Source organism: Leptopilina boulardi, unplaced genomic scaffold (assembly GCF_019393585.1).
Source record: "Leptopilina boulardi isolate dan_hultmark-lab unplaced genomic scaffold, ZJU_Lbou_2.1 LbouV2_367, whole genome shotgun sequence".
Lineage (NCBI taxonomy): Eukaryota > Metazoa > Arthropoda > Insecta > Hymenoptera > Figitidae > Leptopilina > Leptopilina boulardi.
In genome coordinates, this window is record NW_026137937.1 from 1,799,723 (window position 1) to 1,818,889 (window position 19,167).

At 25.1% G+C, this 19,167-nt stretch overlaps 4 protein-coding genes across 7 annotated transcripts; 3 read left to right on the forward strand and 1 right to left on the reverse strand.

Moving 5' to 3' along the window:
* The first annotated feature begins 46 nt into the window (after window positions 1-46).
* LOC127287021 (proteasome subunit beta type-2-like) lies at window positions 47-1,351 on the forward strand. The gene is made up of 3 exons (XM_051313717.1): window positions 47-229; window positions 584-940; window positions 1,085-1,351. The coding sequence occupies exons 1-3, from the start codon at window positions 139-141 to the stop codon at window positions 1,258-1,260; spliced, it is 624 nt and encodes a 207-aa protein (XP_051169674.1). The 5' UTR covers window positions 47-138; the 3' UTR covers window positions 1,261-1,351.
* Window positions 1,352-2,509: 1,158 nt separating this feature from the next.
* LOC127287018 (minor histocompatibility antigen H13) lies at window positions 2,510-5,193 on the reverse strand. The gene is made up of 6 exons (XM_051313714.1): window positions 4,979-5,193; window positions 3,791-3,901; window positions 3,611-3,693; window positions 3,353-3,515; window positions 2,768-3,261; window positions 2,510-2,685 (listed from the first exon to the last, which is right to left on the reverse strand). Exons 1-6 carry the CDS (start codon window positions 5,165-5,167, stop codon window positions 2,595-2,597), a joined length of 1,131 nt encoding a protein of 376 aa, XP_051169671.1. The 5' UTR covers window positions 5,168-5,193; the 3' UTR covers window positions 2,510-2,594.
* A 446-nt stretch (window positions 5,194-5,639) lies between these two features.
* Window positions 5,640-12,846, forward strand: LOC127287010 (annexin B9-like). 4 transcript variants are annotated; one of them, XM_051313701.1, is made up of 9 exons: window positions 5,640-5,768; window positions 7,462-7,516; window positions 7,874-8,602; window positions 10,448-10,624; window positions 10,831-11,035; window positions 11,222-11,374; window positions 11,477-11,650; window positions 11,729-11,910; window positions 12,040-12,846. In XM_051313701.1, the coding sequence occupies exons 2-9, from the start codon at window positions 7,499-7,501 to the stop codon at window positions 12,088-12,090; spliced, it is 1,689 nt and encodes a 562-aa protein (XP_051169658.1). In that variant the 5' UTR covers window positions 5,640-5,768; window positions 7,462-7,498; the 3' UTR covers window positions 12,091-12,846. The 4 variants fall into 4 exon arrangements, with proteins under 4 accessions (XP_051169658.1, XP_051169660.1, XP_051169659.1 ...); XM_051313702.1 differs by lacking the exon at window positions 5,640-5,768 and adding an exon at window positions 6,375-6,542; XM_051313703.1 differs by lacking the exon at window positions 7,874-8,602 and having other exon boundaries at window positions 5,651-5,768.
* A 160-nt stretch (window positions 12,847-13,006) lies between these two features.
* Window positions 13,007-19,053, forward strand: LOC127287074 (transcription initiation factor TFIID subunit 5). The gene is made up of 11 exons (XM_051313799.1): window positions 13,007-13,188; window positions 13,346-13,531; window positions 13,655-13,857; window positions 16,477-16,673; window positions 16,778-16,982; window positions 17,287-17,406; window positions 17,512-17,657; window positions 17,749-17,886; window positions 18,028-18,221; window positions 18,299-18,590; window positions 18,727-19,053. The coding sequence occupies exons 1-11, from the start codon at window positions 13,126-13,128 to the stop codon at window positions 18,936-18,938; spliced, it is 1,956 nt and encodes a 651-aa protein (XP_051169756.1). The 5' UTR covers window positions 13,007-13,125; the 3' UTR covers window positions 18,939-19,053.
* The last annotated feature ends 114 nt before the right edge of the window (window positions 19,054-19,167 follow it).

The window sequence follows — 19,167 nt, forward strand, 5'->3', positions numbered from 1 at the left end:
AGCCAATGAAATCATTAGAACACAAGAATTTTTACCCGGTGAAACAAGCTGATTTCTTTGGATGACAGACGATTTTTCATAGTGTAAAAAGTGAGTTTGGTGTTTTGTAAAGAATTTATTGTTAATTCATCAAGTAAAATGGAGTGTTCAATTGGTATTCAATTTAAAGATTTTGTACTAGTAGCTGCGGATATGACAAATACAATGTCCATTGTTGTATTAAAAAGCGGTAAGAAATTAATTTCTTGACTTAACCTCAAAAGTTGCATATATTTGCTATTCACCAAAAGTTTGTTTATTTTTTAATTATATACTCAAATTTCTTTAACTATAGTATATTTAAGTCACAAGTTTATTTAATAAACGTTGATATTAATTTTTTTTTCTATTTTAACATTATGCATAAATATTCATTTAAACTTCAAAAAAGTGTTATTTTTATTATATTTTCGAATCCTTTTTTTTTATAATAAATATTGCATAATTTTAGATTAAATAAAATAATATATTTATACATATAGAATATATAATTAAAATAATCAGCTGTTTAAATGGGGAAACAAAATTTATTTTTAAATTGCAGACGAAAAAAAAATTCACAAGATTTCGGATAAGGTTGTGATGGCAGTTTCGGGAGAAGCTGGAGATGCAATTCAATTTTCCGAATACATTAGTAAAAATATGCAGCTTTATAAAATGCGAAATGGATATGAATTATCGCCAAAAGCTGTAGCCAGTTACACTCGTAGAAATCTTGCGGATTATTTAAGATCTCGCACGCCATATCATGTGAATCTTTTGTTAGCTGGTCATGACGATGAAACTGGTCCAGAACTTTATTTCATAGATTATTTAGCGTCATGTATAAAAGTTCCTTATGCATCACACGGCTATGGTGGATTCTTTTCTCTTACCATCCTTGACAGGCTTTACGATCCTTGTAAGTTTTTCTTACAGAACATTTTTTAAAATCAACTAAAATATTTTGAAAAATTTGTCTTATTCTTTAAAAAAAAATTAAAAATTATAATATATATTAAAATTGAGATTATTTAACTAGATGAAAAATATTGCATTATTTCAGCAATGTCAGAAGCTGAAGCCTATGAGCTAATGAAAACATGCGTTCGTGAAATTCATAAGCGATTAATTGTAAATTTACCAAATTTTAAAGTACAAAAAATATCCAAGGATGGAATCACGGAAATGGCACCAATAATGGCACAGAATCTAGCAGTCGAGAATGCAGCAAAAGCTTAATTAATAACGTCTCAATATTTTCTACATAAAAAACAAAACATATTTGTTTTTTTTATTATATAATTTCAATAAAAATAAGAAAGTTGATAAAGTTTTTTTATATTATTTTATAACAGCCATGTTTTGTTTATATATATATATACATATATACAAGAAAATCACAAAGTCAATTCAAAGGATTTATAAGATTTATTAAATATTTGGACATTTTTAAAGCGATGCCAAATAGCAATTTAATTTGTACACCTAAAACATCGCAAGTATAGATATACGAATAAATAACAATTTTTTTATTTTTTTTTTTTTTGAGTTTTTATGGAAGAATACAAATTTTTTTTCAATTTTGTGCGCGAAATTAACCCTGTATTATACAAGGATTTCTTTTATTATTTTTTGTTTCAATGCCAATAACAATTATTTTTACTCGTATACTTGTTCGATATTAACAGTGATAACATGCCAGAAAATTTGATAATTTCGTCAATACCGAAGTGCTTATAAAAAATTGTATAACTTCATTGAAACAAAAAAAAAAACATTCTCAAAAAAATATAAAAGTAGATTATAAAATAATTAGAAGACATGAAGTAAAATTATAATTATATTGAACACAATTATTGTTTATAATTATTCTAATTCAATGAGAATAAAATAATTATATATAGAATATAATGAAAAAAATAGAATCCCTTTAAAAAAGGGTTGGAAGAAACATGATAAAATAATAAAAAATTAAACTGGCATATTTTCAACTGTTAATCGAACTTTTAATCTTTTTGTTATAAAATAATAACGGAATGATTTTATTGTGTTTATGAACAGTTAATTAGCTTAATTGTTTAACGGACAGTGTAAGAAGTGTAATATATCAAAGGAAAAACTAAAAAAATTCACTAAATTTCAGTACTTGATCACATTTCTGTCGCATATTGAACGGAAAGTGAATTAGAAAGAAAGAAAAAAAAGTTGTATATTGTAACAAAAACAAATTGCGTTTGAAGACTACAGGTTTTTGTTTGTTTGTTTGTTTGTTTGTTTGTTTCAGTAAAATCAGTACTTTCTCGCTCACTTTTAAGACTTGTAGTTATCATTGACTAATGACAATAAGGAAAGTTCCTTAATTTACATAGAACTTGTCCTTTTTACCACATTATAAGTATGAAACATAGATGCAATTTGAGTTACGTCGATGAATATATATATTACAAATCTCTTTTCTCATTTTTTATGATCAATTATCTATGATACATTATTTTTTTGTTGAGAGATGAATGAATCACAAAATATGCTACCTATGTTTCACACGGCTTTACAAATAAATTAAGTATGAAAAATTACTTCACTTTTTTCGCTTCAACTTGCGTTTGCGTCTGTGTTGCCGTTACTGCTGCTGTTTCTTCTGGTTTGTTAGGATGATCCTCATATCTGAAATGAAATAATTAATAATTTAATTAAATATTGAATCGAAATGTATGAATAATCTATATTTAGAAACAAAAATACGTACGAAAAGAGTGCTTTGATGTCTCCCTTGATAAGAGCAAGTAAAAGTGGAGTTCCTAAGCACATGGGAACCAAGTAAAGAAGTGCTGGTTGTGCGTGATTAAATAAATGCATAATCAACATTGTTATAAGCAGTCCCATGAAATATGCAAAAAAGGTGGTATAAAAGTAAGTATTCGATTTTCTACTTAAACTATGATCGAACCTAAGCAATAATGCTATGAAAATTCCAGGTACGACAATATCTCCTAAGCCTAACATTGCAAAATTACTACCACCAAGACCTTTTTCAATTAAATCTTGTGGAAAAACAAGTTTAATTGGTGCCTCGAAAGATTTGGCAACCGTTACCATTACATTCGTACCGAAAACCCAGAAAATATCATAAATAAAAAGTCCACATAGTAAAATACATCCCGTGACGATATTATTTAAATGCAATAATTCAACTCCATTAATTGCAAATGCAATTCCAAAAAGATTATTTGCCACCCAGTGCTGTAAAAAAAAATTTACATTTATTATTAAGTATAATTTAAAAAAAAAAAATAAATAAAAATAACGAAAAATTTGAAATTGACAAATTTACCTTCTTTAAAATATACCAAACACCAACGAGAGAACAACAAAAGAGACAGACAATGTCGTGAAGTGTGAATTTGTAATTTATAATATCATCATTGTCTCCAGTAAAATGTATTTGATATCTTGTTTTTGGTATCGCAGCAGGTACTAACGATGATATAACTGGACTGTAAAATATTTTAAATTTATTTTAAATGAAATTTTGAAATATGAATTAATTAAATGGTAATTAAAATTTAATTTAATTTTTAATCAAAATTACCTTGCAAGATGACTAAGCGCCAAAATACCAATAAAAAAGAAGTAACCAGTTAGTAACAAATTGATATATTCTTTAGAAAACATCTGCAATTAAATAAAATATAAAATTGTTTGAGAATTCGTAAGATAAGACAATTATAAGAGATTTTTTTTTTTTTTTTATAAAATATTCATTATCTACCTGAAAAAATATGTACAATCCAAATAATGCTACACTTGATACAAAAGGAAACATAGCTGCTTCTTTATGTGACATTGTTTCAGGTTTTTCTCCACTTGTTTCAAAGTGTTCCTATAATCAAATCATAAAATAAATAAATTATAACACATATGTTAAACAGAAATTAATTTTTTCTCTAAACATTTAATATCTTTCAATATATTAAATTCATTTAATCTTCATTTCTTTTAAATTAAGAATGCCCTATAAAAAAAAAACATTTTTCGACTCGTAAACTAAATATAAATATAAATAAACTTAAATTATTAATTAAATCTAAATTAATTTATATTAATTAATAAATTATATGATAATTAATAATGAATTTAGGTATAATTATATTTTTTTAATTCATTTATCCTCACATAATATTCAAAATAAAAAAAAAATTTTCCTTATAATGAATGCTTTGAATTTTTATCTCAATAAAATAAAAAATACAAGATTGTAACGTCAATAAACTTCCACATATTTAAATAACTTCTGGTTACAATCTATTGACTTTCATAATTGAAAGCAAAAAAAAAATCAACGTATAATACTTGATTTAATAATTAAAAAGTAAAATTGATTTTTTAAAAACCTATAAGTATAGAAAGAAATATCGATTAATTTAATTAGACATAAAATCACATTCATTTCTTGATATAATATCACCAAGATGTTACACATATACATAAACATATGTATATATATATACATAAATAAGGAAATACATTTCATGACAGCGTTGACATATGTATAACTAAAAAAAAATAACACGTGGCATTTACTGAAGAGTATTTTATTTTTAAAAACTGGTAAAATTTCAAAGAAAATAAACTTTGCAAACTTATTTTTCAACAAATTGTTTTAAATAGTATATTTTAATTATTATATTCATTTAAGATTTTAATTAAATATAAAAAATTAAAGGTTTAATGAAAGATTTTTAGTGTCGAATTTTTTGCCTAACGACATATACACGTGAAACATTTTCTTTATTATAGAAAAAATTAATATAATAAAAAAAAATAAGAATTGTAAAAATAGTTATGCATTATTTTTTGAAAAATAAGAGAGTGAAAATTAATATTTTAATGAAATTTGTAAATGAGGATAAAGTACACGTAAGAGATTGAAAAGTATGAATACAAAATAGTAACTAACCCGCTGTTCCTTATGGTGTCTAACAGACCGGTAACTACCAAAAAATATTGGTAAAACCGCCATGATAATAAGGCTTCCATAGGCAATGGCCATTCCTTCAGGAGTTGCAGGAATTTTACCAGTAACATTTGCATTTTTTGTTAAATTTTCGGCAGTTTGAGTAATAACAGTATTCACTACGTCTGCCATTTTGGAAACCTAACTAAACTGAACTTATCTGAACAATGAGACACGTGAAGCATTCTTTTAACTGAACGCAATGTTGCCAATCGATTTAAATCACTTTTCCCCAATTTTTCCCCTAGAAATACAATATTTCAAAATTAATTCAAGTAAAATTAATTTTTCCAATTAGAATATATATTTCTTCTAGAAAGAACAATTTTTAATTTTAATTCTTTTTTTTATTAAATACTATTTACAAATTTAATTTAAGATCTTCAATTCATTTTTGGAAAGAATTTTGAAAAATTAAAAAACTATAAATTTCCAAGTCTGTAAACATTGAAAAATTAAATGCTTATGTAAAAAATTAAAATCTTTATTATTAAATAACAAAGATTTTTTAACACAATATTGATAAAAATGGAAGAAAATAGTTACTGTAAATTAATAATAATGATGATTCGATATTGTCGATATTAATAATTCGGATTTTGATACAGGCACAACTAAAATCCTTAAAGTTGGTAATCCTGTTATTGTAATATTGTTGAATTTGATAATTTGATAGATAACTTTTAAGGTTATTACATATTATAATACACGTGAACTCCAAAAGGTTCAAAAGGTAAGAAATTATTTAAATAGACAGTTAATTGTATAATTATATTTCTTAGAAAACTTTTAAATGGCAAAATTTTAAAAAATTAGTTATCTGATTCCATTAAATAATTAAAAAATGATACGTATGCATAGATAACAACATAACCTAATTTTTTGGAGTACACGACTTTTGCATTAATAGATGATAAGCTTTTTTTTTTATAGAATTCACATATATTAAAAATTGTTTCTATTAACAATTATTATTTTTTATTTCACCGGCTTAAAATATATCAATGTAAATATAAGAAATTATTTCTTCAGAAAGGTGGTGTTCAGATGTATTTTCTTTCTAAATTAAAATTTCCTATAATATATGTGACATAACAAAACAGCTATACAATGCAATTATCTTTAAATAAGTAAGTAATTGTGTTAGTGAGAAATGGTTGCAACAGAAAAACCAGTGACGTGGCTCTTTGACGTATGCATTGAATTTGAGTCACATATACTATATATATATATATATACGTATATATCGTTTGTATAGTTGAGAGAATACTTTTTTCTCTTCTCCCTCACTCTCTTTTTTTCTATCTCTCTCCCTCTTATTGCAATTCATTCTTATATGTGAATTGTCGCATTCGTGCGCCCATCTCACTCTATAGTTGTACTCAGTTGTACCTTTTGCGCTGTACCATTGCAGATAGGCAGTTGTTACTAATTTGCGTTATTGTTAAGATTCTCTAATAGTCAAGTTTGTAATTTGCTACTCTAAATTCTCCGGAAATATAGTCTGGTAAGTTGACAATTTTTTTTTTCTGAGAATGCCGGTTATAAACAATTTTAAAAAAATTGTTCATTAATATTGCAATGAATGTTTTAACATAACGGAAGATCGATTAAAAAAAAAAAAAATAGAGAACTGTATTTTTACGCAAAGATATGACTCATTCCAATATCTATTGCTTCAATTGTCTTATTTTATAACTAATCAATTTATTCATTATAATAAAACGATAATTTCGTTATTACGATATTAAAACGATAATTGTAATTCAATTTTTTTTTTTTTTTTTTATTAATTCGTTTTAAAGTAAGTATTTAATTATTTCATAAAAATTTTGCATTAGTTATAAAAATTAAATACAGTTTTGTTTAGAATTTAATTTATATATAAAAATAACATTTGTTTTAATTGTTAATTTAATATATTTTGTATTTATTTGTTAATATGTAAAATTACTTTTATCCGGTGAGTAGAAGAAACACTTTAGAAGTGTGACGTTATATTATTATTATTATTATTATTACCAGCAATTTCTGTTTTAGAATTTTTTATTAAATATAAAAATTTCAAATTCACGGGTTTTTTTTTTTTTTTTTTACATAATATCGATTATAATAATGATAATAATTATTTAAATCCAATACAATATTTACGGCCAACTTATTGTTATTTCATCTTATTTCCGGCTGATTTTCAAAAGAGTAATAATTATATCATACGCACCAATTATGTCGTAACTTTCATCCTTGTTGCAAAATTTTGTGTATCAGACTTGAATGAAATATTATATTAAAAATAATTTTATTCTTGCAATTAAATTAAAAATCAAAATAATTACGTATTAATGCAAATAAAAGATTAAGAGACAATTGAATGTAATTATAATTCAATAAACAGTATATTTTACAATTTATCTTTTATTTTTCAGATTCAAGGAAAGATAATATAATTAAAAAATAAACAAAATGAGTTACGGCTATCAGGTAAGTTTTTATCAATAAAAGATCATTAATTCCTTTCTTATTATCTTAACATATATTTAACTTGTAAGATACTTTTTTTTTTATTCTTCTAATACTGCGTTATTAATAAGTGGGAAATCTGATTTAATATTAGTCACATTTTTTTAAAAGTCATTATAAATTTGAATAAGTTTTTCTTTCATTTTTTGTTTAAAAAAAAAGAAGATTTTAGTTTATAATAATTTTTGTATTTCGTTATTTTTATAAAAGAGACACACATTATAAAAACTGACTAACTATTGATATATTAGAAAAGAATATTTTATGTAGTTTGCACCGAATGTTACACATTTTTCGTTATTTCCTTAAATCCGGAAGGGACCGCCAGTGACGCCATTCCCAGGACAAAATCCACCGACGTCCTTTGGTCTTCCCCCAGGTACACCCTCTGCCCCCAGTGCTCCGCCTAATCATCCAGGTGGTAATTTGGGTTTTTCACGACCTCCCACTTCTTTTGGAATGCCTCAACCTAATCCTTCCTATCCTACTGGTTCTTATCCCACCTCTTCTCCTTATTCTTCTAGTCCTTATCCTTCTTCTAGTCCATATCCTTCTTCAGGACCTTATCCATCTTCAAATCCCTATCCTACTTCAAGTCCCTATCCATCTTCAAATCCCTATCCAAATCAAGGAAATCTTCCCCCTTCAATGCCTTTTCCTCAACAACAACAACAACAACAATATTATCCTCAAGCAGGAATGCCTATGCCTATTGGAATGCCTCAGCATCATCAGAATCTTCAAATGGGAATGCCTCAACCTCAAAGCATGCCTATGAATATGAACATGACCCAATCGTCACAATCTTGTAATTCCTATTCACGATCATCAGCTGGAATCTATCCAGATTTACATCAGAATTTAGAAAATCCATCCTATTGTCCTAATCCATCACAATCATCAGTTTCATCTCCACCATATACAGGCGGGAGCTATCACGGGGGGCAGGGTACTGGGGTTAATTATCCACCACAAGCTGCTTCGAGGTCTTCTTATTCAACTCATTATGCTGCCCCAACCCCCCGGATAACTAAAGCCAAACCCAAGGTGAGACTTCTTCTAAAATCATGCGACCTTACTCATCCTTTCAATGTGCGTCCATTACGAAACTAATTAAAAAAAAAAAAAAAAAAACTTGTCCTTTTTATCAGTAACTAAAAGTGGAAAATAACAAAATTTTACTAGGAATTTTTCATCTAAAATTCATTAGCTCAAATTTCTAATTGAGCGAATTAATAGATTTAATATTTCAAACGATTATATATGTAAAAAGAAATTTTTTCTATACTTAATCAGATTTTTAATAGCAAATTTTCTTTATCACTTATTAACAGAATATTCACAAAAATATATAATGTGTTTAAGGAAGTGTTTTTTTTTCAATTGAATGTTTATTAATCAAAATTTTTACTTAACAAAATATTTATGTTTTTAAAAAAATTTTCTAATTTTAAGAGAAATATCATGTGTCACTTTTGATAATATCGAAATTAGTCGAGATATTAAAAGAATTTTTCTGTTTTGGATTACTTTTGCATTCAGACAATAAAAATGTTTTGTTGTGCGAATGAGCCAATTTTTTTTTATGAACCAAATGCAAATTTATGTTCCTTCAAGGCCAAATCGAAGCAATATATTTAATGATACTTGGAACAAATTCAAAACTTGAGTTTCGTAAGAGAGAAATTTAAAAGAAAAATTTTAAATGACCTATTATTGATACAGATTGAATTATTTTTATTTTATTTTTACTGTGTAATTAATATTTTTCTCTTATTTTCAAATTGTATTCCATATTTTTATTTCTCTTGATTTGTCAATATGTATTCGTATAAGAAATAGAAAGTTTCCCTATTATACTATTTTCAATTATCATTTTAACTAAAAAATAACTAAGGTGTCTAGATAGTTATCATTAACCAGTATATCACTAATCAAATGTATATGGGCGAAATCACGTGAGATTTCCGTCGACCCTTTAAATTCGGCCAAATATATTTTTTTCTTGTTCTGTAGTGAAAAAAAGAGATACGTATTTTTTTATGTTTTTTTTTATTTTTAAAAAATTTTCGAGTTATGAATTTTTAAAATTTCAGTTTCTTCAATGTAGACCTATTTTCAATGGCTGATAACTCGAAAAAATAGATTTTTTCAATTTTTGATAAGAAAAGAATAGTTTTAGTTTTTTTCAATTTTGTTAACATTATTGAAAAGTAAAAGAAAAACTGAAACTTTTCTTTTCTTATCAAAAATTGAAAAAATCCATTTTTTTTTGAGTTATCAGCCATTGAAAATAGGTCTACATTGAAGAAACTGAAATTTTAAAAATTCATAACTCAAAAATTTTTCAAAAAAAAAATAAAAATAAATAAAAAAATACGTATCTCTTTTTTTTCACTACAGAACAAGAAAAAAATATATTTGACCGAATTTAAAGAGTCGACGGAAATCTCACGTGATTTCGCCCATATATGTTTTGTATAGATGTAAAATAATTCGTATTGAACTCCTTTGTATGTATAAATCTGTGATGATTTAAAATTAACAAACATTAATAGTAAAAAAATTTCACCTAATTAAAATCCTTCTAATTGTGTAATAATAATCCTTTCATATTTACATATTAGCAGTTTCATTTCTTCTTATTAATTATTTCCCCTTTAATTATTGCTTTAAGTATTTTGTCCTGCGTCTCAACCCTTCAATTCTTCTCGTTCTATTGGTTCTTATTCATAAATATCATTTATTTATGTTAAAAAAAGGAAAGAAATCATTAAAAATTCATCAATCGCAGAACAAGGATAAAATAGACCGCTACTGCTTCATTTGCTTATAAAAATCTATTAATTCACTATATTATATTCTAATTGCTTAATTTTTCACTTGTTTCAGATTTCACCCACTGTTGTACCAGAAGAGGATTTTGATTCACGAGCTGATGCTGAAGCTTTACGGAAAGCGATGAAAGGCTTCGGAACCGATGAGAAAGCAATTATCAATGTCCTGGCTTATCGTCCCAACATGCAACGCCAGGAAATCGAACTTCAATTCAAAACTCTTTATGGAAAGGTAAAAAAAAAAATTATTTTTTCTTCTTTAATTTTAATTTAAATTTAATTTTATAAATAAATTAATTTAAATATTTACAAAGATTATAAAAATATTAAAAAAATTTAATTTAAAATAATTAATAATTAGAATATTTTTAATTTATTTAAGAAAAATTTAATTATTATAAAATATAATACTTTAATATTTGTCTTTCATTGTAACAGGATCTTATCAAGGACTTGAAATCGGAGTTGTCAGGAAATTTCGAAAATCTTGTTCTTGCTATGATGACGCCCTTGCCTCAATTTTATGCAAAAGAATTACACGATGCAATGTCAGGTGTTGGTACCGATGAAAATGTACTCATTGAAGTTCTCTGCACACTTTCAAATCATGAAATTAATATCATTAAGTCAGCCTACGAATCGAGTGAGTTTATTTTTTTTTTTAATTCAGTTTACAATACAAAGGTTTTCTTTAACTTAAACAAATTTATTTAATATTTGTTAAATATTCTTTCTAAATGAGTCAAAAAAATTTAATTCAATCATGCATAATTTAAAATTTATTAAAAGAAAATAAATAATGAATTTTTTTAAAATATGAAATTTTTAGTGTTTGGCAAACCATTGGAAGATGATATAATGGACGACACTTCAGGACACTTTAAGCGTTTGATGATTTCTTTGTGCTGTGCTAATCGTGATGAATCATTTAACGTTGATCAAGAAGCCGCTCGGGAAGACGCTAGACAATTACTTCAGGCTGGTATGTTAATTTTAATTAATTAATTAAATCAAATAAATTCTAAAAAGCAATTACAATATTTATATATAATTCTTTCTTTCTTTGGCCATTTATTTTTTCCAGGTGAACTTCAATTTGGAACTGATGAGTCTGTATTCAATGCGATTCTAGTGCAAAGGAATATTGTTCAACTGCATCAAATTTTCTCCGAATATGCAAATATTACAGGACACGATATTGAAGAAGCAATTGAAAATGAATTTTCCGGAGACATTAAAAAAGCTCTTGTTGCTATCGGTGAATATTATTATATTTATATTATTTTATCTTTTCTAACTTAAATTTCGCTTTTCTAATTTTTTTTTATAATTTCAGTGAAAGTTGTGAAAGATCGAGCAGGATTTTTTGCAGAACAACTTTACAAAAGTATGAAAGGTTTAGGAACAAATGATCGTCGACTTATTCGTCTTGTTGTCACTCGTTCGGAAATAGATATGGGAGAGATAAAAGAGGCTTTTATGGAAAAATATGGAAAATCTTTAGAAGATATGATTTCGGTTTGAATTTATTTATAAAAATCATATAATTATTAATCAATTTCCATAATTTTTTTTTCTTTTCATAACTTTACAAATTTTTTCTATTTTATACTATATTATAAAAAAAATAATTTCTTCTCTTTTCAGGGAGATTGTTCTGGACACTACAAGAAATGTTTACTCGCCCTTATTTCGTAATCTACCAAAAAATAATCAACATTGTCTCTTCATGTCAAATGTCCGTAATCTTGCATTTATCGATAACTAATTATTAATAGACGTTTTCGATTGATGTACGCTGAAAAAGAATCTCAAGAAGCATTATTTAAAAAAAAAATCATCTCTTCAACATTGAGAAAAAAAAATATTTTACACTATTCAATTATTAAGCATCTAATTAAATGAAAATTATTCTCAGCAGGAATAGAAAATAGGAAATTGAATAGAATAAAAAATACAATATTAAGACTTAAATTAAATGAAAAAACATCGAAAATCGAAATAATATGAGGGAGAAATATTTTTTTTGACAAAATCAGATTTTAATGTGATTAATGAATCAACTTGATTATATATATATATATATATATATTGTTGATATATATTTTTTAATGTACTTGTAATGTTTAAACGAATGTTCCTAACTCTTATTGTGACCAAAATGTGTAAAAAAAAAATTCTATTTTAAAAGTATTGTAAATTATTATGCCGGTGTGCCAACGAAGCTTGAATATTTGTTCCTATAAAATTTATAACTTTAGAAAACATAATAATATATTTTTAAACATTTTTTCTACATTATGAATATGCAAACAATGAAAGTATTATATTTTGTTGAAAATATTTTTTAAATTTGTATAATCAGTGTTCTTGTTCTGACTGCACTTTTTAGTGTTACACATTGTTTTGTATTAATAACTATATGGATATGAAATACATTATTTTCACTATGAATTGATTATTTTAAAATTTTAAATAAGTAAAAAAATTAATATTATCTAGTTCAAGAATATTGTTGTTAAATGTTTTTTCATTAAGTTTATTATTCAAATTTCGCGGCATCAAATGAGAACAGCGCCATTCTCGGCGCACTGCTTAAACTGAAAGTGTTGACAACTTCAATGGATTTGTATACAAACGCCAAAGTGACATTTAATGTCGAGTGAAAATTTTTTTTTTTTTTTTAAAGAAACAATTATTGTTGTATAAAGTAACTTAAAAAAAAGACCAATCATGGATAACGATAAAAAAACTATGGTGGCTATGCTACAGCTTCTCAGAAAATATAATTTCAAAGTAAGTATAATAGGCTCAATTTTTTTTCAATTTCTAACCTCAAAAATTATTATTAATAGAAAACAATTCCTGTTCAATTTTCTGAATTAATATATAGTTATTTGTTTTATAAAATTGAAACTAATTTTTTTTTATATTTATTATCTTATTATTTCAGAATACTGAAGATTTATTTAGAAAAGAAGCCAATTTAAGTGATGTACAGCTCGAGGAAAGCCAACAAACTGATTCAGAAGTAAGCAATGTTTTATCCGCTTACAAAAGCGAAGGTGATCCTGCTCTTTATGAAAAATCTTACAGTGAATTAAAACAATTTGTCGAGGGTTCCTTGGATATTTATAAGGTTAGTAATAAATATTTATATAGTTATATATTTTATTAGTTATAATATAACTACAATGAAATAAGAAAGAAGAACCTTAAAAAAAAAAAAGAAAAATATTTATTATTTATTGAATAATTACAGCATGAATTGGGTACAATTTTATATCCTGTTTTGGTAAACATGTATCTGGAATTGGTATACAATAATCATTCTATACAAGCTAAAGAAATATTGGAAAAATACAGTGAAAATTTGGAGGATTATTATCAAGCCGATTTGAAACGTTTGTCGAATGTCACAAAACGAGAACAAATGGATGGAAATGAACTCATTGACACGTTCAAGTAGGTATTATTTAATTTAAATGAATGAAAAATTAATTCAAACAAGTTGTAAATTCAGATGTTCATTACATGAACATTTTGCTTCCTCTTTACGATCAGCAAAAAAATTTGCTTCCTCGTGGAGAAAGCATTAACATTGAAATAAACATACAAAAATAATATAATAATAATATAAACATTTGAGTACCTGTAGATTTGAGTTAAATTTACAGAATTAATGGAAGTTAAAAAATCAAAAATTCACATTTTAGCTGAAATTTATGAAAATTAATGAAAAATAATAATTTATAATTATTTACAAATGTAAATTTTATATATATACCAATCGATTCGTTTTCATGCAAGGAATACAATTATTTCATATATAAACTTCAATTTAAAAAATCACAAAATTTTATTGCCAAAATGTGAATTTTTGATTTTTTAACTTTTATTAATTCTTTAAATTTAAATTGAAACTATCTATATTAATAAAATCAGACTTTTGTCTGTACATTGCTCCAAATTAATTTTTTCTTGCATAGTTTATCATTTTAAGTAGTAAAGATAACAAATATGTTATAAATAAAAATTCTGTCTGTCTGTCTGTCTGTCGTCAATATTTTGTACCGGCACAACTTTAAAACGGCTCAACCGATTAAGGTAAAACTTGGCAGCGTATTCAGTCTTAACGTAACTTAAAATCTTAGCCATTTTTGATTAAAAAATATTAACATGAACGAAAGTTATGACATTTTTTCAAAAAATTTAAAAAAATCAAAAAAATGCAAATTTTTTATTTTTTGTCAGATTGATTTGAAACTATTTGTATCTAATTTTTTCACATAAATGCAATCAATTTTTTTATTAAATTAAGTAAATAGTCTGAATTTAAAAGTCTAAATCAAATTTTTGAATTTCCAATTTTTTTAATAACATTGTAATATAAGAATTCGTCATGTTCAACTTTTTATAAGTAAAACAATAATGTTTTTAGTCTGTTGGGTATTAAACGCAATCTTAGCTGCACACCAATGAAAAATATTAATTTAAACAAAAATATGACACTTTCAAAAAATTTAAAATATTTAACATTTTTTATTTTTTGATAATTCTTTACTAAACGTTCTTTATTTAAAATTTTGTGACCAATTAAGTATGCTTTTAACAAGAAATTTTAAGAATTTTAATTTAAGAATTTTATCAGAATTTTAAAATTAATAATTGCAAATCTGAATATGAAATCAGATATTGTAAAAATAAAAAATCGAAAATTACTTTTTTACTCTTTGAAATTAACAATTATTATATTTAAATTATTATTATTATTATTATTGAATATTATTATTATTATTATTATTATTATTATTATTATTATTATTATTATTATTATTATTATTATTATTATTATTATAGATACAAATTATTTTTAAATATAATAAAACTAAATAAACTTAAATATAATATAATAAATATAATAAAATTAAATTATTTTCATTTTATTTAAAAGAAATTTTTCTATTAAAAATTTATTCTTCAAATAATTTTTAAAGTTTTTTAAAATTTTAATTTAAATTGTATTGATTAAAATAATTTTTATTTTCAATACTATAAAATTAAATACAATTTTAAATTATTTTAATTTTATTAAAAGCAGTGAAAAAATTAAATTGAATTGAATAAATAATAATTAAAAATTTATAAAAAGATATTTTAATACAGGAGAACACGCATAGTTGGATGTAATTATAAATTTCAAAATTTATTAAATCTAAATATTATAACCGTCGAAGACGGGTGCGACAGCTAGTACTTTATATATACCAATCGATTTGTCTTGACGTAAGGAATACGATTTTATTATATATAACCTTAAATTTTTCTATTTAAAAATTTTTTCGATTAAAAAAAAATTTCGAATAATCTAAATCCATTAAAACCTGTTAGTTATCGTCTAAACAAAAAAGGGATCCACAAACACATATATATATATACATCCGGACAATTGATCAGGATCTCATATAACATGTTTCTATATAGAAAAAAATTTGTTTCCGCCACTTTGAAAATTTTTATAAACGAAACAGGGTGGTCTAACGGTCAGCTAAAGTCAGGGAATTTTGTTGGTCAGGGAAATGTCAGCGAAAAGTCAGGGAATTTCAGAAAATTCCATTCAAAGTCAGGGAAATTTCTGTAAATTTTTACAAAAATTAAAATGTTTTGTGAATTTAAAAATTTTTTAATCTGAAAAAACTTGAATGGTTTTTATTAGCATTTGTTACTACTATTAGAAATTAATTTATTGTTAAATATGTTAGTAACCATATTTTTGTCCAAAGAAAGCAGAAATAAGGTTATTAAAAAGTCAGGAAAAAATCAAAAAATGTCATGGAAAAGTCAGGGAATTTTTTTCTCAATCCTTGTTAGACACCCTGCGAAAGGACTACAAATCTTCCTCCAAAAAACCTTCCTACAAAGCGAAAGGACTACAAAGCTTCCTCCATGAGGAAGCAAAATGATAATAAAAAATGATTTATTAATTGTAAACCATATTTACTAAAAATTGACTTTTAAGAAAAATAAAATTAATAACACTGACTGTTTTTAAAACAATTTTCTTACATTATCCTTCAATTTTAGATCAAATCAATTTATAATAAGAATGTCAAGGGACACGCTATCAATGTTAAAACGTCACTTACAGGAAAAGAAATGTAATAGCTTGTTAAATATCATTAATGAGCGACTTTATTTCGATATGTATGAAGGTGTTGCTAGAAATAAACAACAAATTGAAGCCACATCAGGAGCAATTTTAGGAGAAGCGACAAGACAAGGTAACAAAAAATTTATCAAATTAATTAAAAATAATTAAATTTATATTCATTAGTATTGTTTTTTCTTTCTTGAATACTATATATTTAGATTTTATTTATTTTAGATAATAAAGCAAAAGTCTATTATGGACTTTTAAAGGAGCCCGAAATTCAATGTGTGAATCCTCCCGAGGAAGAGGAGGAAGATACGGGAGGTGGAGAAGGAGATAAACCAAAGAAAAAGAAACCGAAAAAAGATCCTCTATTCTCAAAGAAAACAAAATCTGATCCCAATGCACCTCCTGTTGGAAGAATGCCTTTACCAAATTTGTAAGTTATCTCTAAATTTTTAAATAGTGAAAATAAATTTTTTATTTAATATTAATAATTTAATTTTTCAATAAACAGTTATTTTTAACATTTTGTAGATTTGATTTTACTATATATTAATTATTTATGTGAATGCTGAATTTTTAGTGGTTAAATAAATAATATTGAAACTAGATGTTTAAGTCAAATTTTATTAATTTATATATTTTTTGTTAGTCAATACAGTAATATGAAAAAAAAATTAAATAACGCAACGTAGGGTTAAAGTTGATTTTGTTTGAAGAAACTTTTTTTTTGTTAATAGAAAAGATGCGGATAAAATGGAGAAAATTAAAGCTCTCAGAGAAGCAACAAAACGTGTTCAACTTGGTCCAGATTGTTTACCTTCTATTTGTTTCTATACTCTTTTAAATGTTGTTCACAGGTAAATAGAATATTTATATATTGATTATTTCACAAATTATTATCTTTATGTGCCTATATCATAATTATTTCAAATGTATTGTATTTGATTTTTTTTTCACACCAGTATTACGGCCGTGGAAATATCGGAAGATTCAAGTTTATTGGGAGTTGGATTTAGCGATTCGGTTATAAAAGTTTGGAGTCTTCTTCCACAAAAATTGAAAGTAATGAAAAATTCTGAACAGCTTGCTGAAATTGTGACAGAAGCTGGTAAGTGAATTTTCAAATATAGAATTATTAATTTTTTTTTTTTTTGGCAATTATTTATTTATCGAATTATAAATTGTTATTAATTAAATAGATGATGTATTGGTGAGAATGATGGATGAAAGAACATCAGAATCGGTGAAGCTTTTATATGGACACAGTGGACCAGTAAATTGTTTATCATTTAGTCCTGATAAAAATCTCTTATTATCATGCTCTGAAGATACAACAGGTAAAATTGAATATTTTCTTTTTATTATTGGTATATTTTTGTATTTATTTAATTAAACTGGAATTTTATACTTTTTAATTGATAATTGTTATTTTTTTTTTTTTTATTAATTAAATGATGTCTTAAAAAAAAATGTTTCAGTGAGATTGTGGTCTCTTCATACATGGACGTGCGTTGTGTGCTACAAGGGACATTTATTTCCTGTATGGTACGTGAAATTTTCTCCTCATGGTCATTATTTTGCAACAGCCAGTCATGATAAAACAGCAAGACTTTGGGCATCCGATAGTCCTCAACCACTTCGAATATTCGCTGGTCACTTTTCAGATGTTGATGTAAGAAAATTAATTTGATTATTTAATATATATAAATTTCGTAAAAATTCTCTTATATCGAAAAATTTTACTTTTAGGTCGTTCAATTTCATCCGAATTCAAATTATATAGCCACAGGTTCAAGTGATATGACTGTTCGATTGTGGGATTGTGTTACTGGCAGTCAAGTGAGATTAATGACTGGCCACAAGGCTCCAATATATGCTTTTGCTTTTTCTATAGAGGGTCGATTTTTGGCTTCTGCAGGTGCTGATCATCGTGTGCTTGTTTGGGATCTTGCACATGGACATTTAGTCGCTGCATTATCCGGACATACAAGCATAATTCATTGTCTTTCATTCAGTAGAGACGGAACACTCCTTGTATCAGGTAAAACAAAAAAAAATTATTAATTCAAATTAATCTCGATCAAATTTAATTTAAAAAAAAGAATGTTATATATTTTAATAAATAAGAAAATTTAGAAAGTGAAAATAAGAATATAAGACAAATTATTATTTCACAGGTGGGTTAGATTGTACAATAAAGTTATGGGACTTTACGAAATTAGCGGAGGAAATGAGTTTAGAGGATGTTAATGTATCTCATAATCCCGATGTAAAAACAAATGCCGACTCCTATCTTTTGAGAACATTTGCAACGAAAAATTCATCAATTTTTGCTCTTCATTTTACCCGCAGAAATCTGCTTTATGGTGTCGGTATGTTTGAATCCTAACCATAGTGAAATTTATAATTAAATTAAAATCAATCGTGTGAACTGTACAAACTCATTTTTTGTATTTGTAACATAAAAGTTGTTCATAATAAAAGTTTAATATTAATAATAATAATTTGCGTTATTTTTAATTTTTCTTTAAAAAATTTTCCTGCGATTTAACAATAAATATTATATTCATCTAAATTTAAATTTACCAGTATTTCAAAGTATAACTCATTTTATTTTC